This window comes from Fusarium vanettenii (genome assembly GCF_000151355.1).
Source record: "Fusarium vanettenii 77-13-4 chromosome 6 genomic scaffold NECHAsca_33_chr6_1_0, whole genome shotgun sequence".
Taxonomy (NCBI): domain Eukaryota; kingdom Fungi; phylum Ascomycota; class Sordariomycetes; order Hypocreales; family Nectriaceae; genus Fusarium; species Fusarium vanettenii.
In genome coordinates, this window is record NW_003315852.1 from 165,973 (window position 1) to 189,466 (window position 23,494).

At 49.6% G+C, this 23,494-nt stretch overlaps 13 protein-coding genes across 13 annotated transcripts; 7 read left to right on the plus strand and 6 right to left on the minus strand.

Moving 5' to 3' along the window:
* Window positions 1-1,181: 1,181 nt before the first annotated feature.
* Window positions 1,182-2,208, plus strand: NECHADRAFT_42143 (uncharacterized protein; the record flags this gene model as incomplete). The annotated part of the gene is made up of 2 exons (XM_003042489.1): window positions 1,182-1,516; window positions 1,569-2,208. 2 exons carry the CDS (start codon window positions 1,182-1,184, stop codon window positions 2,206-2,208), a joined length of 975 nt encoding a protein of 324 aa, XP_003042535.1.
* Window positions 2,209-2,835: 627 nt separating this feature from the next.
* NECHADRAFT_42193 (uncharacterized protein) lies at window positions 2,836-3,946 on the minus strand (the record flags this gene model as incomplete). The annotated part of the gene is made up of 4 exons (XM_003042579.1): window positions 2,836-3,089; window positions 3,145-3,504; window positions 3,567-3,803; window positions 3,838-3,946. The coding sequence occupies 4 exons, from the start codon at window positions 3,944-3,946 to the stop codon at window positions 2,836-2,838; spliced, it is 960 nt and encodes a 319-aa protein (XP_003042625.1).
* A 525-nt stretch (window positions 3,947-4,471) lies between these two features.
* NECHADRAFT_42269 (uncharacterized protein) lies at window positions 4,472-5,624 on the plus strand (the record flags this gene model as incomplete). The annotated part of the gene is made up of 4 exons (XM_003042490.1): window positions 4,472-4,579; window positions 4,641-4,870; window positions 4,980-5,317; window positions 5,368-5,624. 4 exons carry the CDS (start codon window positions 4,472-4,474, stop codon window positions 5,622-5,624), a joined length of 933 nt encoding a protein of 310 aa, XP_003042536.1.
* NECHADRAFT_69787 (uncharacterized protein) lies at window positions 5,611-6,657 on the minus strand. Its single transcript, XM_003042580.1, has 3 exons — window positions 6,550-6,657; window positions 6,439-6,494; window positions 5,611-6,383 (listed from the first exon to the last, which is right to left on the minus strand). The coding sequence occupies exons 1-3, from the start codon at window positions 6,597-6,599 to the stop codon at window positions 5,701-5,703; spliced, it is 789 nt and encodes a 262-aa protein (XP_003042626.1). The 5' UTR covers window positions 6,600-6,657; the 3' UTR covers window positions 5,611-5,700.
* An 818-nt stretch (window positions 6,658-7,475) lies between these two features.
* On the minus strand, window positions 7,476-8,228 carry NECHADRAFT_94021 (uncharacterized protein; the record flags this gene model as incomplete). The annotated part of the gene is made up of 2 exons (XM_003042581.1): window positions 7,476-8,153; window positions 8,214-8,228. The coding sequence occupies 2 exons, from the start codon at window positions 8,226-8,228 to the stop codon at window positions 7,476-7,478; spliced, it is 693 nt and encodes a 230-aa protein (XP_003042627.1).
* Window positions 8,229-9,540: 1,312 nt separating this feature from the next.
* On the plus strand, window positions 9,541-10,083 carry NECHADRAFT_41992 (uncharacterized protein; the record flags this gene model as incomplete). The annotated part of the gene is made up of 1 exon (XM_003042491.1): window positions 9,541-10,083. The coding sequence occupies one exon, from the start codon at window positions 9,541-9,543 to the stop codon at window positions 10,081-10,083; it is 543 nt and encodes a 180-aa protein (XP_003042537.1).
* Window positions 10,084-10,251: 168 nt separating this feature from the next.
* Window positions 10,252-11,367, minus strand: NECHADRAFT_94022 (uncharacterized protein; the record flags this gene model as incomplete). The annotated part of the gene is made up of 6 exons (XM_003042582.1): window positions 10,252-10,392; window positions 10,432-10,490; window positions 10,551-10,734; window positions 10,794-10,973; window positions 11,029-11,301; window positions 11,335-11,367. The coding sequence occupies 6 exons, from the start codon at window positions 11,365-11,367 to the stop codon at window positions 10,252-10,254; spliced, it is 870 nt and encodes a 289-aa protein (XP_003042628.1).
* Window positions 11,368-12,718: 1,351 nt separating this feature from the next.
* On the plus strand, window positions 12,719-14,489 carry NECHADRAFT_13630 (uncharacterized protein; the record flags this gene model as incomplete). The annotated part of the gene is made up of 2 exons (XM_003042492.1): window positions 12,719-14,312; window positions 14,389-14,489. Coding segments are annotated over 2 exons (1,695 nt in total), but the record flags the coding sequence as incomplete, so codon positions are not given.
* An 858-nt stretch (window positions 14,490-15,347) lies between these two features.
* NECHADRAFT_26618 (uncharacterized protein) lies at window positions 15,348-16,344 on the plus strand (the record flags this gene model as incomplete). Its single annotated transcript, XM_003042493.1, has 2 exons — window positions 15,348-15,462; window positions 15,509-16,344. Coding segments are annotated over 2 exons (951 nt in total), but the record flags the coding sequence as incomplete, so codon positions are not given.
* A 188-nt stretch (window positions 16,345-16,532) lies between these two features.
* On the minus strand, window positions 16,533-18,266 carry NECHADRAFT_42078 (uncharacterized protein; the record flags this gene model as incomplete). Its single annotated transcript, XM_003042583.1, has 6 exons — window positions 16,533-16,813; window positions 16,888-17,087; window positions 17,148-17,481; window positions 17,558-17,648; window positions 17,708-17,769; window positions 17,825-18,266. 6 exons carry the CDS (start codon window positions 18,264-18,266, stop codon window positions 16,533-16,535), a joined length of 1,410 nt encoding a protein of 469 aa, XP_003042629.1.
* Window positions 18,267-19,149: 883 nt separating this feature from the next.
* NECHADRAFT_42212 (uncharacterized protein) lies at window positions 19,150-20,340 on the plus strand (the record flags this gene model as incomplete). The annotated part of the gene is made up of 1 exon (XM_003042494.1): window positions 19,150-20,340. The coding sequence occupies one exon, from the start codon at window positions 19,150-19,152 to the stop codon at window positions 20,338-20,340; it is 1,191 nt and encodes a 396-aa protein (XP_003042540.1).
* Window positions 20,341-20,526: 186 nt separating this feature from the next.
* On the minus strand, window positions 20,527-21,569 carry NECHADRAFT_42069 (uncharacterized protein; the record flags this gene model as incomplete). The annotated part of the gene is made up of 5 exons (XM_003042584.1): window positions 20,527-20,927; window positions 20,979-21,047; window positions 21,099-21,182; window positions 21,238-21,314; window positions 21,370-21,569. The coding sequence occupies 5 exons, from the start codon at window positions 21,567-21,569 to the stop codon at window positions 20,527-20,529; spliced, it is 831 nt and encodes a 276-aa protein (XP_003042630.1).
* A 929-nt stretch (window positions 21,570-22,498) lies between these two features.
* Window positions 22,499-23,077, plus strand: NECHADRAFT_42266 (uncharacterized protein; the record flags this gene model as incomplete). The annotated part of the gene is made up of 1 exon (XM_003042495.1): window positions 22,499-23,077. The coding sequence occupies one exon, from the start codon at window positions 22,499-22,501 to the stop codon at window positions 23,075-23,077; it is 579 nt and encodes a 192-aa protein (XP_003042541.1).
* Between the last annotated feature and the right edge of the window lie 417 nt (window positions 23,078-23,494).

Sequence of the window (23,494 nt, forward strand, 5' to 3'; positions counted from 1 at the left end):
AAGCTGTCGCAATATCTTGTTCATCTCTCAAATGGCGACTAGAAGCAATTAGGCTAGTGGCTTCAGGCTGGGTCAGGGTCAAATTGCAGCAGCATAATAATAAGAGAGTGACTTGAGCTTTCACTGTTCTCTATCAAACTTGACCTTTTCTATGTCTCTCACTGTCGCATTTCTAGCTGTTCCATACCGGGGAGGATCTCATATTGCACATTCACTTAGGCAGCAAGACTTGATGGGGGCCTAGAAAGGGTCTTGAGAGCAACTCGGACATAGCAGTAGTAACACAACCAGAGCCTATACTCAAGCTGCAACAGCATAATAACAGATTGGTGACGTTTACAAGGACTGGAAATAAAACAGTGATAGTTTCGACAGGGCTTCTCCAGAGATGGACATAGTGTGTTCTTTGCTATGGTTGAAGCCCGGCTTTCGACGTGATAACTGAGCCAGAAGAGTAAAGATGGACATAGAAAGCCTCAATGAAGCGACAAGATGTAAGAGGCGACAATCACAACACCACAGTATAATAATAACACAGCAGTATTTGCGACGTCACGGGAAGTCTTACATTCACCACTGCTGTACGAAGTATCCTATGTTAAAGATATTCATTTTTGTGAGACCAGGACTCGGAGATTGTGTAGATGGTTCAGTGTTTAGACATTGCAAGCCATCAAATCTACACTCCACATCCTACATTAACCGTCATGTCTTGCCGGGCTACCCCACTAATGGTGTCATTGAGAATGAGTATAGTTCCTACCGGAATAGACTAGGAGAAAAAGAACGCATATACTTGGATTTCCGACTTCGTGGATACTCTCCCTATGCCCCAAAGTAAATCCGTACACGATATAGTGAATGGCTACCCGGAATCACTGTCGGCATTCCGAGTCGTGCATGTAGATGACGGATATTATGAGTGACGGTGTGCAAATGCTGTTTCATGGGGCCCGGCCCACAGCGTCTGCGGATTAATATCCGCCAATGTCACTAATAATCCGCAAACCCGATTCATGCCGCAGTTGAGTTAGGACCGAGTCATTATTGATCTACGGATTTTACGCAAGGAAATCCTATAAACCTAGGTTTAAAGAGCACCATGATGTCTCTAAAAGGGCAAATATCCCGATCCTCACTCATCTCACCATCTCACCATCCTCACATCATCCCTCAACACAATGCCTCTTCAAACTCACTTTACCCTCAACACTGGGGCAAAGATCCCAGCTGTCGGTTTCGGAACATGGCAGGCTCCTCCTGGCCAGGTTGAGAAAGCAGTTGAGATTGCTCTCCGTAGCGGCTATCGCCATATTGATTGCGCTTCGATTTATCGAAACGAAGTCGAAGTCGGTGATGGTATCCAGAAAAGCGGTATCCCCCGTTCAGAAATCTTCATCACTGGAAAGCTATGGAACACTAAGCATGCTCCTGAGGATGTGGAAAAGGGTCTTGACAAGACACTGAAGGATCTTGGTACCGACTACCTAGATCTATTCCTCATGCACTGGCCTGTGTAAGTCCCCCAATATGTATTCATCTCTTGTCCGGATGCTGATAATTTGTAGTGCGTTTAAATCTGGTGATGACTGGTTCCCCATCGACTCAGATGGTGTCTTTCAGCTGGCCGATATTGATCCCGCTGTTACGTATGCAGCCATGGAGAAACTCCTCGAAACTGGCAAGGTCCGCGCCATTGGCGTGTCAAACTTCACAAAGGATCGCCTAGACAAACTTCTGTCCAAGACGACAATGGTGCCTGCGGTCAATCAAATCGAGGCCCACCCTTACCTTCAGCAACCTGAGCTCTTTGACTACTGCAAGTCCAAGGGTATCCAGCTCGCTGCTTACTCCCCCCTCGGAAACAACCAAACCGGTGAGCCCCGAACGGTTGATGACCCTCTCGTCGCTGAGCTCGGTAAGAAGCTGGGATTGGATATCGGACAAGTCTTGTACTCGTGGGGTGTCCAGCGAGGGTCTGTTGTATTGCCAAAGAGTGTCACTCCTAGCCGCATCGAGTCCAACCTCCAAGTTTCCGAGCTGCCTCAAGATGCCTTCAAGCAACTGAATGATCTTGAGAGGAACAAGCGATACAACTGGCAGACGAGGTGGGGTTACGATATCTTCCAAGAGCTAGGAGAGGAGGAAGTGAAAAAGGTGGCCAGGGAAACAGGCCCTGAGAATTTGGAAAAGTTTGGAAAGAAGTAAAAAGATGTATCATTAGGTTGAATATATACTTTGACTCCTAATAAATTGTTTGATGATACAAACTGAGCGCCCTCAGCCTCCTTGTTGGCTGCAGTAGGCTAAAAGTGAAGCTACTTTTACTCCCGAAAAACCACCAACTCGCCAGAGCGGAATAGTTAGGTGGCTCAGCCGCAGCGACGACGAGACCCATTCTATACGCGTATTGTTGAGGCGCTTATTTCTCGACCCTTGTTCCGCCAACCCCAAGCGGCTTTAGCTCTCCTTGGCGTCCTCGGTCATTGGATGTGCTGGCCTTGGCAGAGGGCAGCGATCACAGGGGTTCGCTAAATTGTTTGAGCTTATCTTTTCCCTGCGAGTATCGATTCACATGTGTGGCCCGTGGGACACGAAAGATACCTTTCAGCAGATACCCAGGCATGAGGTAGGGCAATCCTTTCTACTTAACACGATGGGACTTCTAATACTAGACTCTCATAGAAGGTAGATATGAGACACAGCAACAAACGTAGTCTTTGACACATGCCTACAGCAATACTGACTTCCGTATAACACCATGACGGAGGATGCCAGCTGGCTTCGGTCCTCTCCCCCACTTCAGCTCAAACATCCGCTATCCCTTCAACTACTCTATTTACCCTTCCATGCGTTCTCCAGCATTTCCTTGACCGTGGTGACCTTGATGTCAGGGAACTTCTTGTTCAGCAGCTTTTCATCGGGAAAGTCAAAGATGTTCTCAGTCACCCAGATACCAAAGGCTGAGAAGAGTCGCTGCGCCCATTCTTTGCGGAAATACGAGTATGCGGCAACCTGGCCTGGAAGTTCAGTGACGCTGCCGGCCTTGAGCTTCTCCACGCTGTCATAGGTGACAGTGAACTTCTCCCCTAATCCCATGTGCGGTTAGATCTCTGTAGTTCACAACCAGACGATTGATCTTACCTCCTCGAGCTTCCTCAGCAATCTTGACAAATTCCTCCCACGTGAGCTTTTCACCAATTGCATAGGTGTCGTGTTCCCACTTGGGGAGGTCGAGCGCCGCAACCACAAACTTGGCCACGTCTTTAGTGTAAGTGAATGACATTTTCTGCTTGCCATCACCAGGGATCGAGGCATGCCTATTGGCCATGTCGACCACGAACGTGGTCTGTGGGATGTATGTTTCGACATGCGGCATGGCATAGTACTCGAGGAACCACCCAACGTTGAAGGCTGTCCATTCCAGCTGCGTCTTATCCAGTTCTGTGTACGACGCCACGTGCTGGAAGCCGTGGGGAAGAAGATCAAACCACCTGTCCAACGCTGTTAGTCATACCGGATCATGGGTCTCAGGTGCTGCAAGGTGACTTACTTCAACTCAGGACGAACTGCCCAGGTGCTAGTGACGAATCGCTTGGTGGGCTCGCTCTTGTCGGCGGCCTTGATTAGATTAATCTGGGCCTCGCCCACGCCAATTATGTGGAGAGCGAGTGCCGAGATAACCGTGTTGATTTCGTGCTTCTCTAGGACAGCTTGAAGAGCGTCCACATCGTCATAATCGACAGCGATGACGGGCGCGCCAAGGTCCACATCGGGGACCTGCACGCAGGGGGTTAGCTTGTCTGAAGGCTGGTTCTTGGCTCGGATCGGGGAGACTTGCAGTGCGCGACAGAATGATGGCCTTGTGTTTCGGGTCGTTTTTTAAGGCGTCGATGATGGTGCGACCAACACCTCCGGTGCCTCCAGCAACTGCTACGTTGACCATATTGGAGAAGGAAGTTGTCTCGACAGCGTTGTAGAAGCGATAAAGGGGGAACAGTACTTCAAGTGTCCCGGGAAGGTGTGAAGCCAACACAACACAGAATGAATGACTGGAATGCGTGTAGGCCCCTTAAATACAAATATGATGAGACTGACTGGCGACAGGAAGTACACATATTTTACACTCATATTATGAGATTAATGATCGAACCGAATTTTCAACCGTGTACTCCGTATCAAGGAACAATCAGAACATCTTTGTCCGAGGTTTCGGCCGTGGTCCACATTCAGGGGCGGTTGTGGGGTGACGAATCGGGTCGATGTTATGCCGTCGGCGGACGAGCTGCCCAAATTCAAGACTGCTATGATAGGCAAGGGCCCCAACAGTTTAAACGTATAAGCGAGCATTGTTTTTAAAAAGCAGGGATATCTCCGCTCCAATGTTAACCCAGGCCAAGATTTGGGCAGAGTAAGACGGGAAACTACGCATCAGTCCACGCCGCTGAACATCAATCACCATCACGCCACAATGGTAACCACTATCGCAGTCGCAGGAGGCACCCGAGGCATTGGCCGCGCCATCGCCGAAGCCATCAACCACAAGGAGAACTACGACGTCAAGATATTCAGCCGATCGGTAAGCCATCCTGCATGAGCTATGTCCTCAGTTTGCTGAGAGTCTTTGTTAACCTTCATAGCCCAATCCCGCCCTCGAGGCCGAGAATGGCATCCCCATCATCGCCATAGACTACACCGATATCGACTCCATGACCAAGGTTCTAGAAGACAATAAGATCGACACTGTCATCTCGACTTTGTTTGTCACCTTCGATGGCAAGCCGCAAGTGAACTTGATACATGCTGCTGAGGCTTCTAAACATACCAGACGCTTCATTCCCAGCATCTGGGGCATCCCGTATTCGAGAGAGTAAGATAAGCTTATGCCACTTTCCAGCCTTCAACAAATTCCTTGAGCACTTCTCCGAAAACAGGCATGAGCTCACCAATGGTTTTACAAACAGACAAGTGGGCGAGAGGCAGATGACGATCGGTCAGTCTAAGCTCGATGCGGTCGAAGCTTTGGAGAAGAGCACTCTAGAGTATACCCTGTTCTACGTGGGATACTTCCTTGACTTCTGGGGCTACCCTCGCGTCAAGTCGTACCAGCGCCAAAACCTCATCGTCGTCGATATCGAGTATAACAAAGCTGCAATCCCCGGTGATGGCAACACACCTGTCACCTTCACGCATACTTTTGACGTTGCCGAGTTTGTTGCCGCCAGCCTTGAGCTACCCAGTTGGGAGAAAGAGAGCTATGTTATCGGGGACTCAGTTACATGGAACGAGTTTCTTCGCCTTGCAGAAGAGGTCAAAGGTATACCATCATGGGGCCCTGTAATTGACTCCGCTAACCCACCCTCATAGGCGAGAAATTCGAAGTCACCCACGACAGCCTGGATTTACTCCTCTCTGGACAAATCACCGAGTTACCATCTCATCCATCGCTGTATTCCCAGATGCCCAAGGAACAGATCCAAGCTCTCTTTTCCACGTTCGGGGTCTGGTTCGAGAAGGGCTTGTTCAACCTGAAGCCAACGACCAAGACGCTGAACGATGTGTTCCCCGAAATTCACGCCCGAACCGTCAAGGAGATACTAGAAGCAGGATGGGGCAAGCAGTGAAGTTTTAGTTGTGACAGCTATCTGTATTTAGATAGGGCTCGCATGAGTGATCGAGAAGACTTTTGTACTAGATAAATCAAGTAAAGATGATACCACCGTCAACGACAAGAGTTTGCCCTGTCACATAGTCGGAGTCTGGTCCACTCAAGAAACTAACCATCTTCGAAACGTCCTCCGGGACACTCGTACGCCCCAACGCAATCAAGTCGTCACTGTGCTTCTTGATCATGTCTCCCTTCTTGGCTCCATGCACCTTTGCCAACTCCTCATCAATGAGATCCCACATGGCCGTACCCACGATTCCGGGTGCATAGGCGTTTACGGTGATCTTGTGGGGCGCCATTTCCATGGCAAATGCCTGTGTGAAACCGCGGACTGCAAACTTGCTTGCCGAGTAGTGAGACAGCATGGGAAATGACTTCATAGCGGCGATAGATGCGGCCCCGATGAGCTTACCGGGTGAGCCCTGCTTGATCATTTGCTTGGCGGCAACTGAATAACAGTTGAATGTGCCAAAGACGTTGATATCAAACATGCGACGAAGATCATCTGTCGTTACATCTAGAATGGGCTTGACTTGGGCAATTCCAGCGTTGGCCACCATGGTGTTTAGTGGGCCGAGCTCTCGCACTGAGGCTGCAACCATCTCTTCGACTTGAGCAAGGTCAGATACATCCGCTGCATGTCCGTATGCTCGACGGCCGAGCTTTTGGATCTCCGAGACTACCTCATCGATGCCGGCCTTGTTCGCCTGGATATCTGCAAGATGGCGTTAAGAACGGGGCGGTGGCTAGGTGATGCCTGGGTGTCTTACCGTTGATGCAGACGTCATATCCATCCTCGGCAAGACGAAGAGCAATCGCCTTTCCTCTAGTAAATACACGTCAGTTGACCCATTGGGAAGCATCAGAGGGCATAAACACACATGCCCCGCGCTGAGCCAGTAACAATCACTGTTCGTTGCTGTGAAGTCATTGTCTTGGTGATTTACAAAAGGCAGGGAAACGTGGTTGGAGTATTTTGAAGATGAATTGTCGAGCAAAAACTAGAGGGGATGAAGGAATGTGGCGGGCGGGAAAGGATCTAGCAGTATTTATACCTTCTGCCTGCAGCAGATCAATGCCAGTAGCATGCAGCAGCCTTGATTTCGGCAGCTACAACATGATTCTAGGGGCCTCATAAAGGGGATGCATCAGGGCGGGTCAACGGAAGCGGGAAGCTTCGTTCTTGGTGGAAGTAAAGACGGTTTCATGCCGACTTCATCTTGTGACCTTGATCCGGTTCATATTGCATGATAACCCCGCCTTTTCTCTGTGTCGCGAAGTACAAACGGGTTCTTGAACATGCTCCCCGCATCTTCTTCCCCAGGTTGATGATGCGGACCCGATTGAGGGGATCGGAGCCGATCAAGAGAACCCACTTCCCCGCAAGAGATGGCCCCGCGATCTGCAGCCTGCTGCGGCAGGAAAGTCCCGTGTCTGCAGTCTCATTGAAGGCGGATGTCGTATCTCGGCGATAGTGGGCTCTAATCCCGGCCAGATTTTGCTTCTCGATCTTGTTAATTCAACGGCCTATACTCTAGCCTCTTGCCGACGTTTGCGAATCCTCAATGTTACTTATTACTAGTCAACGCTTTCACCGGCGATCCTGAAGGACACCAAACCGACCTTTGTTTTGGGGTTTGTAGAATAGGCAAGTATATAATTAAACTCTCTGCTACCTAACTACTAGTCTACCACCGGTGGGTAAGGGTTGCCAACGATCCCATGCAAACCAACTAATCCCCGCCGTCAAAGACTCCAATGCATTCACACCCCGAACCCCTCACGAAGAGCCGCTCAAAAACAGCATCTAGTGAGTCACGATAATGCTGAAAAAGTGGGTGTTGGTAGGTCCTTCGCCCTGGTTGTAGTTGCCAGCCTTGAAGTAGCTGTCCGGTCCGTTGAGGTCGAAAGTGTCCAGCTCCTTGTAGGGGCTATCATTGATGCTGACGGAAAGCTTGTTCTTCTCGTAACGAATTTCGTAATGGAACCTCTGACCCTTGGGGACCTTGGCGAGAACACCGGTTCTGGCTTGGCTGCAAGTGCGGCACTTCTGAACACCGACAGTAAACTCGCCCTTGGAGTTATAGTAAAGCTCCATGACAGGCTTGGTGGAGATGGAGTCATCGATGTGGATCTGACCCACGACGATCTCATCGTCATTCTGGTTGACGACGAGATCAGCGTAGAGGCGGTTGCGAGAATTGAAGGGGCTCCATTTGCTGGGGTTGGCCTCCCGCAGCTCGGTGCGGCAGTGCTTGCTGTTGGGAGTGGTAACACACTGGGACTTGGCCGGGACCTTCATGGCAAGAGCTCCATCCTTGCTATTGGTGAAGAAATAGTCAAAGTTCTCAAAGCCGTTGCATCCCTGAAGATCGGCGCTGGAGATGGTCTTGGGCTTGCCAGGGCTTCCGATGGGCAGCTGCAGCTTCCATTTGGAGAGGTCAAAGTTTCCACCGGGGGCGCATTTGGGGTCGAGTGCGGCAACCTGGGAGAGGTTGATTATGTTGAAAGAAGAGGCCAGAAGGCCAGCCGAGAGAATTTGAACAAAACTGGGAGTCATGTTGAAGTTGTGATTGTCTGAAAGTCGATGGATGAAGAGTTGTTTGGATAAAGTCAAGATGAAGATGAGACGGTCTTTATACCTTCGAGGCCTTCCTATGTGAGGCGGGATCACCGGAGACAGTGGATTATACAGGTCATAGCTTTGTGTTGTGACGTTCCATTCTAATGTTCATTCGATTCCTCTTTGTCTGGTGTCTCAAACACGGTCGGCCGCCACACGTTTTCATCCGGCCTGCTGACAGTGAATGTAACATGATAGATTAAGGACATGGTTTAAAGGGCCCCTCTGCTGATCAGTATACGAGAAACAGCAGCACTGACCCATGGAGCTTCCTATAAAAGGTAGCGCTTACAGCGGATCTTTTGGTGGACCGAGGTGATGAGAGACATTCAACGTAGCAGGCGGCTTTGAATAATCACCCGTTGCCGTACTCGGCCATATTTTACGACACATAACGGGTGTCTTTTAACCCGCGTTTAAGACTATCCGTAAGAGCTATCCAGGGAACTCATTTTACATTCATGTAAATTTCAGCTCAGCACAAACACAAGAGTCGTGAGTACGGTCAGGTATGGTATGATACTGGTCGTTTGTTGGTACGGTGTAGATAGGGCCGGCAACATATGACGAGTTTAGACAATGCACTACAGAAATAAGAGACAGGCCACGATTTTATGTTGCACAGGCTGAGCGTTAACAGTCTAAGAAAAGCGTGGTTTAATATCCCAACTCCCAAGAAATAACCACTCAGATTTAAATAGAAATTATCTCCCGTTAAGCTACTGGAGGGAGGAAATTAAACACCTGAAAGACTCTATTTATTCATTCACTCGCAAGGGATGTATTGCTTCATTCATACTAAGCACCATCATCTATGCATCTATTAGCAATTATGTCTGCGCTTGGGCTTGAGCTGTCACGAAATACACAAATTCGTAGGAGAATATATAAAAGTCTTAAAAGCAACATTCTAGGTTAAGTACGGGACAAAGCTAGCCACTTTGCTAGCACATTATTATTAAATAGAGTTGTTTCCCCATTTGCTTCATTGCCTCTGTGTTCAAACTTGGGCGCCATGATGTTGAATAGGTACATACCCTGTACCGCTGTGAGCGGAAACAGAGCGGAATTAGCTCCTTGGTCCGATTTTAGCCTTCCAATGCCGCGATTACACCCTTATCAACTTATCAACGAACCTACCGATAACGGAGGCTCTGATGACAGATATTTCAACTGTCAGAACTGTCAGAGAGGTAAGATAGTAGCTACTCCTTATGTGAATTTAGAATTCTCTTTAGCAATTCCGAAAATGCAATCACCATCCGCATCTGTCTCGATTCGTCAAGCAACAAACCCCGAGGACTTGGCATCTGTGACCGAGTGTTTCCAAGCTTACACGCAATGGCTTGACGAAGATATCTCTTTTCAAAACTACAGCACAGAGTTAGAAGGACTCCCAGGGAAATACGCACCTCCGTTTGGCGCCCTTCTACTTGCTGTGGATGACTCACAAGGTCAAGTCCTCGGGTGTATAGCTTTGCGTCCACTCATAGTGCAAGCCGAATATCGTCAACATCACCCTACCGACCAACGGTACTGCGAAATCAAGCGGCTCTTTCTGTACCCAAGCGCTCGAGGTCGCCAAGTCGGACGGAAACTTGTCAGGGAGGTGTTGAAACGGGCGGAATCCGAGGGCTACGATGTGGCACTTCTGGATACGCTATCCAAGATGACATCGGCCATCAGCCTTTACAAGTCGGAGGGATTTGTCGAGGTTGCAGCATACGCATACAACCCACTGAATGGAGCGATGTATTTTGCAAAGAGAATCACAGACGCTGCTACAACATGAATAGGCGTGGCGGTTTATGCCTTGAGCCTTTCATCAATGGCAGTCCAGCTCTTCATTATTACCGGGGCGTATTGATGATTACCCTGTCAAAGAGCGTTATTTTGGGCCAAGAGAAATAGAAGAAAACCCTTTTGCACCCCCCAACGCCATTTATTGATATCTACAAACCTAATTCAAGCACTGCGAGTAATACTGGTTGAACTGCTTGCAAGTTCCCTCTGAGCAACAGGTGGCTCCGGTGAATGCCTGGCCGCCGCATTGACCCCAGAGAGCGGCACAGTTGGTGCCCTGCTCCTGTCCGTTTCCTCCCTCACTGCTACCCGCCGTGGTTGTCTCCTGGGGAAGAACGGTAGCACTCGGGCTACCACCAGCGCTGTCGTCGGAGCCAGTAGAGGGTTGAACAGGAGCTATTCCCTCATTAGAGTTGCCGGTCGATGGCGCAGCGGGAGTGTCGTCAGTGGATCCACCGGCCTCGCCAGAAGCGCCAAGCTTGCCGTTGACAAAAGCCAAAGCCTCCGTTCCGTAGAGAGTAACGTATTGCTGATGGTGGTTGGCATCGTTTCCGTCGCAGCAGTATGGATCCTCAGCATCACAGTACAACTGAACCTTGGCGGCGTTTGGACATACAAAACCAGCTGGTCGAGCATCAAACTATCACAATGGTGTTAGAACGGGATGATCCTCATTAGTTGTTCCCTGGGTTCACTTACGCCGCCAGAAGTGCAGGTTCCAACTCCATATGCGAGCCCACTGACATAACGAGGGTCGCCAAGCAGGATGGCTGCCTTGACCTGGGCTACTGCGCTGGCTGTGATAGGAACAGCGGTGTCAGTGATACCGGCTCCGGAGTCTCCTCCTCCGCAGATGGCGTTGTGCATGATGTGACCGCCCTAAGAATGGCATGGTGAGCACTTCGAAGTGTCAACGAGGGACTTGGCAACAAACCTGTGAATATCCAACCAAAACAATCTGCGAATCGGGACAGCGAGAGTGGAAGTCATTGACAGCGGTGGTCACGGCCTCGGTGCCTTGTTTCGCAGAATCGCCGTACTGAACACCACCGCAGGAGGACTGGCCTCCACAGGCCGGGTATTCGATAGCCTCCGCGGTAACACCCGAATGATCAGCCTTGATCATGTCGATCAGTGCGCCAGCGGAACCAAAGCCCGGAGACACAGTGGTCTCACGGGCGCCAAAGATTTGAATGTCGGGGCATGACTGCGCCTTTGCGACAAGGGCTTGCGCCAAGACAAGGAGAAGAGTCTGATCTAGAGAGGCTCGCATGTTGATGAATGGTGAAATGCACTTATGTCTAAGAGTGTTTGTTTTCAACTCTAAATCCTTTCTCCAGTTCTCCAAGTATTTAAAGTCTGGCATCAAGTTCTAGAACGGCAAATTGCAGGGTCTGGATCTGAGACCCGAACGGTTATTTCGGAACCTAATCGTCCGTGACTGGGATGACGCATAGAACTTAGCAAACAAATGAGCAGACACACCTCGTTTATTTAACTATTTTCCGTAGGCCCAAGAACTGGTGGAGCCATTCGTTTCCTGTCAATGAGGGCATTGGTGGGTAAATCACCGCGCCATCAATCTGAAGATGAAACAAGAGCCCCTGGACAAACCTGAAACGCCTCGCGTTTGGCACTGGTTTGCAAACATATATGACAGCCTTTTAATTCATGCGAGATCACCGTTTCATGGGCCGTCGGATCATTAACCGAACCGGAAGTCGCGTGGCTTAGCATCGCTGTTAACCAGACTCATTAACCTCGGTACGGAGTTGCGAGGCACCAATAATGGCTTGATGTCGAGATTAGAACATATATGTCGAGGTTCAATGTAACACCAATTATGATTTAACTGCCCTGAGTGAATTGAAATGCTGCTGGAGTCATGCATTCTAGTATTCGGCTTGTCCACCCGCTACACTCATCATAAGCATGGCCGGCTGGGACAAACTCGGAACAAGGCAACAACGCCTCATGCCCAAGACCATTGAGTCTATTAATATAATGCCCCTATTCAAAATATGGATGATAGGCTTCAGTTACTATGCGAGTATGACTACTGTGCACCGATGATTCCATGCGCACCGCTAAAGCTCGTGTCTGGTCACGCACTCCCTGCCAATGCCCGCAAGTTCCCAAAATACGCATACTGTAAGGCAAGCTGGGTAACCCGTGGCTCTCATCCGTTGTTTACACTCAAGGGCCTTTAGTTCCTGGCTAATCATGGTTCTTATTGCAAAGCCGGCTCAATGGCCTGTTCAAATCCGCATGTCGGCAAATGGCAATCTCCATTTCCGTGAAATAACCATCAAGAACGACGATCCCCCGCATTTTTGAGCTTCAACTGTCCATCGTGACAGACAAAGGATTCAGGCTAAATCGGATATTCTTTAGGCAGATATGATCCAAGTACCGACATCGGAAAACTCACTGTAGTTTACTAAAGTCGGTGACCATGGACGGCAGATCCATCATCCAGTTGTCAACATATATAGAACGGCGTATGCCGTGTGAATGTTATGCAAGAGGATGTGGCACCTTATCTCTATTCTATAGCAGTTATGAAGACTCACCTACTTGTACCCGCCATGGGCTTCTTGGCACTTGGTGCTGCCACAAACTCAAGCTTTCAAAACCCGATCCTGAGTGGCTTCAATCCAGATCCCAGCTGCATCTTTGTACCCGAGTTTAATGACACATTCTTCTGTGTTACATCAAGCTTTCTCGCCTTTCCTGGCCTCCCAATTCATGCAAGTCAGGACTTGGTGAACTGGAAGCATGTGTCGAATGCTTTTAGTCGCCCAGACCAGCTGCCTGGCATGGCGTTTCTCCCAAAAGCCACCAGCGGCATATATGCACCGACACTGCGGTTTCATGACGGCACCTTCTACTTGATGTCGACACTGGTTAACCAACAACTTCCACGTGTCAATGACTCTCGATGGGACAACTTCATCATCACCACCACGGACCCTTATAGCTCAGATGCGTGGTCTGACCCCATCCACTTCAGCTTTCCTGGCTTTGACCCCTCACCATTCTGGGACGATGATGGGTCTACATGGGTTGCTGGCGCACACACAGCAGCGTACTATCCTGGAGTGATGCATGCGCCACTGGACTTTGAGACGGGGGAAATTGGCGACATCATAATGCCATGGAATGGAACTGGGGGAGCGTCTCCTGAAGCACCTCATATTTGGAAACGCGATGGCTGGTATTACCTACTCCTGGCTGAGGGAGGAACTCGAGAAAATCACATGGTCACTATGGCACGGTCACGCAGCATCAAGGGGCCTTATGAGCCGGCACCTCAAAACCCTCTTCTCACAGCAGCCAATGATACGAGTTCCTACTTCCAGGCTGTTGGACACGCAGATCTCTTCCAGGATGCTGACGGTCAGTGGTGGGCATCTGCCTTGGCTGTTCGAGCTGGAGGTTCCTATGGCGAAGAGCCCGGCCCATACTTTGGAAATCTGCCAATGGGGAGAGAAACAGTGCTTACTCCCGTCACTTGGGAAGCTGGCGAGTTTCCCGTCTTTTCCAATGTTACTGGAACCATGTCTGGATGGAAGCTACCTCCCGAGTCATATGTGGATGAAGGGGAGGGCCAACTCAATGGCGCTGACGACCTGGCAACGTTTCCTCCTGGAAGCAACATACCGATTCACTTCGTCCACTTGCGACTACCAAAGAGCAGAAATTACAAAGTCTCACCCCCTGGCCATGCGAACAGCCTTGCTCTGAAATCTTCTGTCCTCAACCTCACTGCCTTCGATGGCGACTTCGCACTAGGAAGAGGTCAGACATTCATTGGTCGACGAATGGCACACTCCATGTTCAAGTACAGCGTGGAAGTCGACTGGGCTCGATCCTTGAAGAAAGAGGAAATGGAAGTTGGCATTTCATTGTTCCAAGATCAATCTCAACATATCGACCTGGGAATTGTGATGCTCAAGCTAAAGGAGGGTGATTCGTTGCAGCCTCATCTACGCCTCCGCGGGCATTCTGAGACACCCTACCGTGGTAGGAGTGTCATTCCAGAGAACTCAGTACTTATCCCGGCCGAGTGGGTTGGAAAGCCGCTTCGGTTGGAAATCGAAACAAAAAACAGTACCCATTTCGAGTTCAGGGCCGGTCTGGCTGGCTCAACAAGCCAGGAGGACGTCAGAGTGCTTGGCCATTGTCGTGGAACTGACGTGGTCCCATACTATTCCGGTAAGTTGCGTCCCTACTTCGTGCCTTCTTACTATCAGAGGGCATCTGCTTCTGCTAATCTGTTGACACTTCATAGGCGCAATCGTGGGTGTCTACGCAACAACAAACGGAAAGCATGGCGAGCAGGCATTTGAGACTTACATCACCAACTGGAGATACGAAGGGCTTCAGCAGTTTAGAAGCCAAGAAGATGTGGATGAGGCGGATGCGAGCTGAACTTGCTGAACTTGATTGTGAATCGGGATGCGATATGGTTGGGAAGATGATAGGGTGTTGCGTGTCACCGGCATGTTCATTCCAGTCATATTCTCCCAGTGGAAAAAAGTAGGACATACCGAGAAAGAATTCATCACAACTCCTTAATCACAGCGATCGCAGTTTAAAACAACGATAACCCCCAGTATCATGACTAAGTTGTTACTGTCTAAAAGCCTAAAGGTTGTTTGTCATACTACTATTCTCAGCACAACAGACCTATGCTTCGATAGTTCCTCCGGCACTTCCTGTGCGGTGTGATATCTTGCCCGGCACCAAACAGGGGGATGCTAGAAACGTGGGTTGACCGCCTCGTATTTCTTCGTTTATTCCGGGAAGGTCGCAATCGAACCGGCCCTCCAAACTCGAAATAGATCTTGGCATCCGGTATCTCGTAGAAGTCCGGGGTGTGTTGAGCCATTGCTACGCTGGAAAAAGTAATGATCACGCCCGTCCCCACCTCGTATTGGTTCGACAAGGGGGGTTAATTCCTTGGATAGGTACTATAGCCGCTTGGCCGATAATGCATGTTCGTCGTCTAATTTCCGGACCCTCCTGTTCCCATATCATATAAGGACCTGAGCAGTCTTGCCAACATGAGACTTTACCGCCCTAGTTTCCAGAGTGGACAAACTCACCATTGTCATCATGTTGTTTTCTCAAGCCTTGGCTTCGGCCGTCTTCCTCGCAATTGGTGCCGAGTCGCACTCGCCCATCAATGCACGATCAGCGGAGGCTGCCGGCTTGGCTGTCACCTTGTCTCCTTCGTCGGGAAAAGCAACCGAAGTTGAGGTTACTATCAAGAATGATGGATCTAATGACTTGAGTCTTCTAAGAGTAGGCACCATTCTGGATGAAAGGCCTGTCCAGAAAATGGTCGTGGTGGACGATGCTGGTAAGCATGGTTCTTCGAACATGAGACGAGGAGATCTGACCCATAGCCGTAGGAGAGCAGCTTCCCTTTCAGGGCATCGAATTGAGTGTCTACTATGAGGGCTTGGAATCTAAGCACTATGAGAAGTTGGCTGCCGGCTCATCCGTCAGTCGACTAGTGGACCTAGCCTCTGTTTACGACTTCAAACCTGGAACCTACTCCATTGTCGCTGAGGGAACATTCCCCTCTGTTTCTGGCGCATCCAATGAACCGGCTTCAGTTTCTTTCAAGTCCAAGGCACTATCAATTACAGTCAAGGAAAGTTCCGCGGCCGAGGTGAAGCAAATCCTGTCCCGACGGTCGATTGTGATAACGGAGGACTGCCCAGCCGATAAGCTCAAAGCAAACCTCGACGGAGTGCGAAACTGTGAGACCCTGGCCCGAGCTGCTGCTGCCGACGCCGCCGATGTTCACTCGGCAAGATTTGTCGAATACTTCAAGTCGAATGAGACTGAAGCCCGGGACCATGTTTCGGGCCGTCTGTTGGCTGTTGCCAAGGAGTGCTCCACAACTGATAGCGGCGACACGAGAGTCCTATGCCAAGATGACCTCAACGTCTGCGAGACTGAAGGTCCTCTGATCGCTTACACGACTTGGGTCAATGGCTACATTGTCATGTGCCCCCTGTTCTACGACACCTTGCCCCCGCTGCCCCAGCTATGCCACAAGCAGGACCATGCTACTACGACGATCCACGAGATGACGCATGCCAGGGCTGTGTATGAAGACAAGGCCCCCGCTACGGCTGACCGGGCATATGGCTATGAGAACAGTACTGCTTTGACATCGGAGGAGGCCATGTATAACGCGGACAGCTACTCGCTGTATGCCAATGGTAAGTCCTCTAATCTGCACGATAGTCCTTTACTAAAACTTTCCAGCGGTGTACATGAATTGCTAAGTAATCCATTGGGGATATCTGTGTGGAAGCTAGGGTTAGAGGACGTGTCGAATAGCTCCTATCGCCCAAATGAACGATACATCCCTTCAGGTTTCAAGATGCCACTCTGACCCACTCAACATCAAAACCATTATACACTGTTACGTAGCAAGAAACCTCCATGTTGCAACTTTTGGAAGACACGCTCAGGGTCGTACTTTGCGGCCATCTCCTTCATCAACTGCACTGATCCGTCACCATAGCTGCGCAATACCTTCTGGGAGGCACCCGCAAAGTTTGGAAGCAAGAAGTCGAGCAATAGACCTTTCTCCTGTGCCATGTACTGCACCTTGCGAACAATCGAGTCAACAGCCTTTTGTGCCGCAGCATCGTCGCATTCGCCCTTGGGCCACTCGCAGGTAAACACCCACCCTGTCAAGTAGGTACCTTGTCAGATTATCGGCTGGGAGAAGGACTATGATCTCGAGTTTGATGTGATCACTTACAGCACTGCGGGGTCTCTTGCAGTCCCATCAAGTTTCCTCCTTTAGCCTTGCCAACTTGAATGCATGCCTTGCCCACTGGCTGGATAGTATAGTGCAGAACAGCACCGGCTGGTAGGTCTTTAATAGTCTCATTCCATCCATTGTACACTTCAACATAGAGACTCTCCGATACTGTAGTAGTGACTGTGCCAATAGCTCGACTGTAAAGATGTTAGTGAGTCCTCTTTGATGGGGAGGAGAGTCAGGGCAGGAGGGCTCACTTTTTGGGCTCTTGTTCATGACCCATAGCCTGAGCTAGAGATAGCAAGGTACCGTTGGTTTGGGTAATGGCAGTTAACAAAAGACTACCAAGCTTGTAAAAGGGCTCAAAGGCTTTGACCTGCTCGGTTGGGCGATCGGCATAGAGAAGTCCGACTGCCACGAATCCAGGATTGAAGTTTGTGAACAGTCCAATCTTGGGGTCTGATTCCATAGAATTTTGGACTTTAACTGTTGCGTTGATGATGCCTGTGTGGTCTTCCGGGTTGTAAATGTTGATGGTGTATTGGACCTTCAGCAATGGCTGCGTCTCGAGGTCGACGCTTGTGATGATACCTATTGCCAAATAAAGTCGTGACCCATGATTAGTTATTTCCTTCAAACATTAGTAAAGTCACGGGGTTTTGCGCACCAAAGTTTGAACCACCTCCCTTCAGGGCTCTGTACAAGTCGGCGTTCTCAGCAGAGTTGGCGTTCACCACTGTGCCATCCGCCAGGGCAATCTGGAAGAAAAATCCAGCTTATTAGTAGTGAAAAATCTGACCAACGAGTGGGATCTCACCTCGAAGTTCTTGACGTTATCCGCTCCAACTCCATGAAGGTTTGGGAAGGCTCCCAGGCCGCCTTTGCAATGTTAGCTCCTCCAGTCTTAGGGTAGAAACCTCGAGTGATGAAAGACCTCCAAGTAGGAAACCAGGTAGTCCGACTTGTTGATCTCTGCCACCAACTGCTGAAAGTTGATGATCCTCAAGCCAAGAGTAAACTTCACCCCAGGTATTACCTGCTCCAACACGCGCGATATTGCCTTGGATCAATTCTTTATACTTGAGCCGGCAAAGGTCAAGAAGAATTCCAGTCTCATCAGTGCTGCTGAACCTGAGATTGGGGTTGTGGCCAGTAGTTCTGACGGCGAATCTGCATTTGTGTTGCTGGATTGTCTGAAGAGACTGTGCTACTTCTTCCGCCGAGCCTGGTTGGATGTATGCAGCTGCTGGTGTCCAGCATATCTGAGACCATGGGTGGGTTTTCGCAGCTTCATACTCTGCGTTGTCCGGAGTGGTGACCTTTCCAGGAAACTTGCTCTTGAAGGAGTCAATGGCGGTTGTTACGTTTGAAGCCATTATGGTTGCCAGCGAGGTTCCACTTGACTGGATATCTCCAAGATGACAATGAGTTCACAGTGAGTTAAAGACTGAGAGCAGTGAGATAAGACTCGACCAATTCGTCGATCTAAGGATGGGTGTCTTCTCGCTTTATGAATGCTACATTATCCAGGTGCACCAGCGAATTCAACAAGAAAGCGCCTCATCGAGCCTTTTTCAGCATGGTCTCTTCTGGGCGTCATCATAGTTGCAGATCAGAGGCGGAGAGGATCGCTTTAGGGGCTTGGCATGTCATTGTGCAGTTAGCAACACCAAGGTGAGACTCGACCAGCGATTTAATTCGCATGTCTCAGCACTATGATGAAATAGGCTTGTTTAAGCTGAGGACAGGTCGGTGAGGTGTTGTGCACTGTTCGCTAAGTGATGTCCCACGTATGACGGAGAAGCGGGCCTTGACGGGTGCTCGGTTTGATCCAGGCAGTCTCACCAGCTTGGATCAGTAGCTAGCAATAATTACAATTTCTTGAAGCCAATGGGATCTAAATAGCTTCCACTCTACTCTTCTCTTCGTTTCTATCGCAGATCATTATAAGACTTTATTAGTCAACTTCATTTTCTTCGCCATCGAGCAATCCGACGCTTGCAAGCGCCCTCTAATGTGAGTAAATCTAGAATAGAGAAAAAAGGCAGCATAGGCTGATGCCTAAAGTCCGACGGGCTAATAAGTCCATCGGAAAAGGGCATTCTCAGCAAATCTTCTAGCTCTGACTGGTGGAAGATGACTCATAGTATGCCCTGACTCAGCTGCAGAGCCATCTCTTTTATGGTGACCGCCTGTTCCTTGAATTGAACACATGATCTTAGAACATTTATCTTTAACTCAAGACGAACAATATTCACCATGTGTGCGCCAGATGAAGAGTCGGGCGTGGCCCTGGAGCCGCCACGCCCTTATCAAGATACGTTTCCATGGCATCTTGGCGTCTTTGACGCCCACAACCATGTCGCCGAGAGAATGTTGTCTGTTGCCGATTTACCAACCATGAAGGCTCAAGCGATAGCAATCATGGCAACCCGAACACAAGACCAACCACTCGTGACGGCAATTGCAAAAGCACACGGCGTGAAAGGCCCGGACTGTTTCTCACGAGACACAACTGCAGTTATCGCGGGCTATGGGAGACATCCTTGGTTCTCCCATGAGCTTTACGATGATTCCAAGGATTGTCCTACCTTTATACCCCATGAAGATGTTGAAAGTGCAAAGGAGAGGCATTACAAGGCCATCCTGTCACCCAGCCCAGAAGATCCGGCCTTCTGGAGAGACCTGCCGACACCAGTCCCATTATCAAGCTTTATTTCCGAGACAAGGGCGAGGTTATTGGCCAATCCTCATGCAATGGTTGGAGAAATTGGTCTAGACAAGGCCTTTCGGTTACCGATGCAATGGCAAAATGGGGCAAGTCCTTCACAAGATCCGGCCCGTACGAGTGGCGGGAGGCAGAGGAGGCCACTCAGTCCGTTTCGCATCCAGATTTCGCACCAGAAAACCGTTTTACTGGCCCATCTGAGTCTTGCCGGAGAACTCGGCAGAGCAGTCAGTGTTCATGGAGTTCAAGTTCACGGGCTCCTCTACGACGTCCTGACTTCATGCTGGAAAGGCCACGAACTAAAGGGACGGCGTGCCCAACAAAAAGAAGCAAAAGAAAACGGCCATCAGACGGACACAAGATCTGTGACTGAGAATAACGACGGCAAACCATATCCTCCACGCATATGCCTTCACTCATTCAGCGGAAAGTCGGATGCAGTGAGGCAGTATCTCAAGCCATCGATCCCTGCCAAAATTTTCTTTTCCTTCTCAAAGACTAACAACCTCGCCTCGGAGGCAGCAAGAGCGAAGACGGAGGATGCCGTCAGAACAGTGCCAGACAATCGGGTACTCGTTGAGAGTGACCTTCATACAGCGGGTGATAGAATGGATGACGAACTTGAAGACATGTACAGAGCTATTTGCGAGATAAAGGGGTGGACTCTAGATGAAGGCGTTGGCAGGATTGCCTCGAATTATCGGGAGTTTGTTTTTGGTTGAGCAAGGGTATACATTACACGAGAGGATACAGCATTTTCTTCACAATTTTGAATTCTTGTCATTGCAGAGTCTATTGCTTTAATGTGCCTCAAGAGCCATGACGACTCAACTTGGTATGTCTTCTACTATGCTCTAAATATACGCCGTATCTACTCTTGGTCTTTCTGTCCCGTGACTTTAGTGCACTTAGGGCAGCACGTATCCTCCGTCAATAAGAAGATCGCTTCCAGTCATATAGGTCGAAGCATCACTGGCCAGATAGAGATAGAGGCCCTTGATCTCCTTAACATGACCCTGCCTACCCAAAACTGACATACGGTAGGCCTCGCTGAGACATTCGGGACTCGCACCCATGTTGGTATCGAAGAATCCCGGCGACACGATATTGACGCGGGCGAATTCACGCCACTCTCTAGCAATGGATTTTCCAAAGTGGGTGACAAAGGCTTTGCTGCCGTTATAGACGGGCTGGTCGGTAGGAACATTGACAATATGGCCGCTCATGCTCGAGGTGATAATCAGATTTCCAAAGCCCTGGCGGCGGAAAACCTCGCCGACATATTTGGCGGAGAATACTACACCGTCAACTGCACCTCATTTTTAGTACTAGTCGTGTAGTTAGGATTTGTGTTTCGTACCATTTACCGACATCTGCTTCTTATACTCGTCCAGGGTTTGCTCAAGGATAGGCTTTGAGATGGCCATTCCTACCATGTGTTGTTAGCACAGGTACAAATCACGAGGATGAGTCCACTTACCAGCGTTGGCAACAAAGACATCAATCTTGCCAAAGTCCTCTACCACTTTGGTAATCGTGCTCTGGACTTGATCAGAGTTGGACACTATTGAGAGGATTAGCTACTTGTCTTGACCTTGGAGTATCTATTCATCACCCACCATCAACCTTGTACGGACGAGTCGTGATGTTGTGTTCCTTTGCCAAAGTCTCGGCCTTCTGAATGGCCGTATCGTTGCTACCCAATGTCAGACGTCGGCGGTAAAGGAATACGACCAGGCAATGCCACGTACGAGTTATACCAGAAAGCGACGTTTGCGCCTGCTTCAGCCATGGCCTCAGCCACCGCGAAGCCAATTCCACCCGCTGCGCCGGTCACGACAACGACCTTGCCATCAAGACGAAGTTGCTCCAGGACATTATTCGGGGTGTTGGGAAATGGGCGAGGGAAGCCGTCCCTCAGGGTGGCAGCGTCTTGCTCGGACATGGACATTGTGACGATTTTTTACAGTATCAATGAATAGATTGAAAGAAGAACGAGGTTGTTGATGGGGAATTGACACTTGATATTTGATGACGAGCTGCATGACCAGCGGGGTCCCGCTTTGGATCCCCTCCACCCCAACCAGTAGTGAGACACTTTCTCACCAACGTCGTTGGACCTGGACCTTGCCAGTTTCAGCTACACTCAAGGTGGGTTTCGCTTCTATCTGTATGTGGGCCAAGGTATTCATTCAGGCTATATCCTGTATGTTTGTTACCACAGCCTCCTACATCTGAGATTCAGAACCGTTGAGTTCAATCTCTAGAAGACGCCCCCTCACGGCCTCGTTGTCAGCCCTCGAAAAAAGCCTAAAAGCCTCTTGTGGAGGACATGTGACGACATGCTCCATACGATAAAGAAAGCAGCAGGATCTAGTTTGGTTGTAGAAGCGCTCCAATCGTGGGCACTCATTGCGTCTTTCTCCACAATAGGTAGAACGAGAAGCTGATGAATGACCTGATAAATTGAGCCGGCCTATATAAGGTGCTTGAAACTCCCATGGTAGACCAAGATAAGATGCAAAACATCGATAGGTTCAACAAGACGTCAGATAGACTCTTTTGTGACATCATGGCGCATTCTCAGGAACCCTCTCTCCAATTGCGGGGAGATTGACGAGTGATAGAACCATCCGGCAACAACACCTGATTCTTCTTTCTATCGTTCATTATTCAATTCTTGATTTTCAGAGTCTCTCAAGCCCCTGAGGCCATCATCTACCGTTATTAAGATGCTCTTCTCCACACTATGGAAAGCCCTGGCGTTGCTACCCACAGCAGGGCTGGTCAGCGCAGACCTCGCTGCTGAAGAAGGTTACCTTAGTGTAGCTGCGAAACAGCGCATGATGAACCCCCCGAGCGAGGAAATGAATCGTGTTCATGAAGCGTAAGTACTCCCTAATATTGAGAGTCTCAACTAACTTCTCAAGGCTTGTACGGGCCAAAATCATTCCTACCGTTATCGACGACTTCACACCCATCCTTGAGTTGATAGTCAGTTGGAAGCACATCCGTGCAAACCTTGGAAACATGGTCCATCCTCCACATCTTCAAAATGCGCCATCAGTTCATCTTGACCATGCCGGAGCCAAAGTCGCTTCCGACATCATGGCGGACTCTAGCATGACCTACGTCATCGTCATGACCGACCCAGATGCTCCATCGCGACAGGATCCCAAGTGGTCCGAGTTCTGTCACTGGATCAGGGCCTCATACCCGGCTTTGGATTCAGTCACTGGGCGCCGGAGAAGAGATCTGGTGGAATACAAACCACCAGCACCCCCTGCAGGAACCGGACCGCATCGCTACGTATTTCTGGCCTTTGTCCCGGCCAACGGAACAAGGAAAAGACTGCATCTTACCACGCCCAGCGCTAGAGTTCGCTGGGGTTCGGACACCGAGAGAACTGGTGTCCGTGATTGGGCAAATTTGAACGGACTTGTTCCCTTTGGTGAGTAGCCTAGTGTCGGATGTCAAATTCATATGCTCACATGTCACAGCTGCCAATTTTATCTATGCGGAGAACAAGAAGCAGTAAGTAAAGCTCAGAATACCGAAATTCGGACTAGATTACTTGTCGTTAGTCCTGCCATCCAACCCAACTTGATTAATGTTTAAGGACATGGATGTCACCGTGTCCTCTTTTGCTCCCCACCTTGTCTGGGGCTTCCCTCACTCCTTGTCAACCACTGTGCACAGCATCGTGAGTATCTTGTACCATATCTAATCTCTCACTGCTACTATTATTCATCAATCTAAAGATACTGTCGTCTTACGACCTTCCTTTCCTTTCGTACCACCACGTGCTAAACAGCTGCCCCGTTTGTAACTCGGAGCCTTGTACGCGTCGACTACCCCTTGCTATGCATGTCACCA

What these genes read in the sequence shown, in the direction of transcription:
- NECHADRAFT_69787 (XM_003042580.1), bottom strand. Translation starts at nt 6,599, where the DNA reads ATGACTTCACAGCAACGAACAGTGATTGTTACTGGCTCAGCGCGGGGC. An exon ending in ACTGGCTCAGCGCGGGGCAT is followed by an intron (nt 6,495 to 6,549) that starts GTGTGTTTATGC and finishes TGTATTTACTAG; the next exon opens with AGGAAAGGCGATTGCTCTTC. An exon ending in ATATGACGTCTGCATCAACG is followed by an intron (nt 6,384 to 6,438) that starts GTAAGACACCCA and finishes GCCATCTTGCAG; the next exon opens with ATATCCAGGCGAACAAGGCC.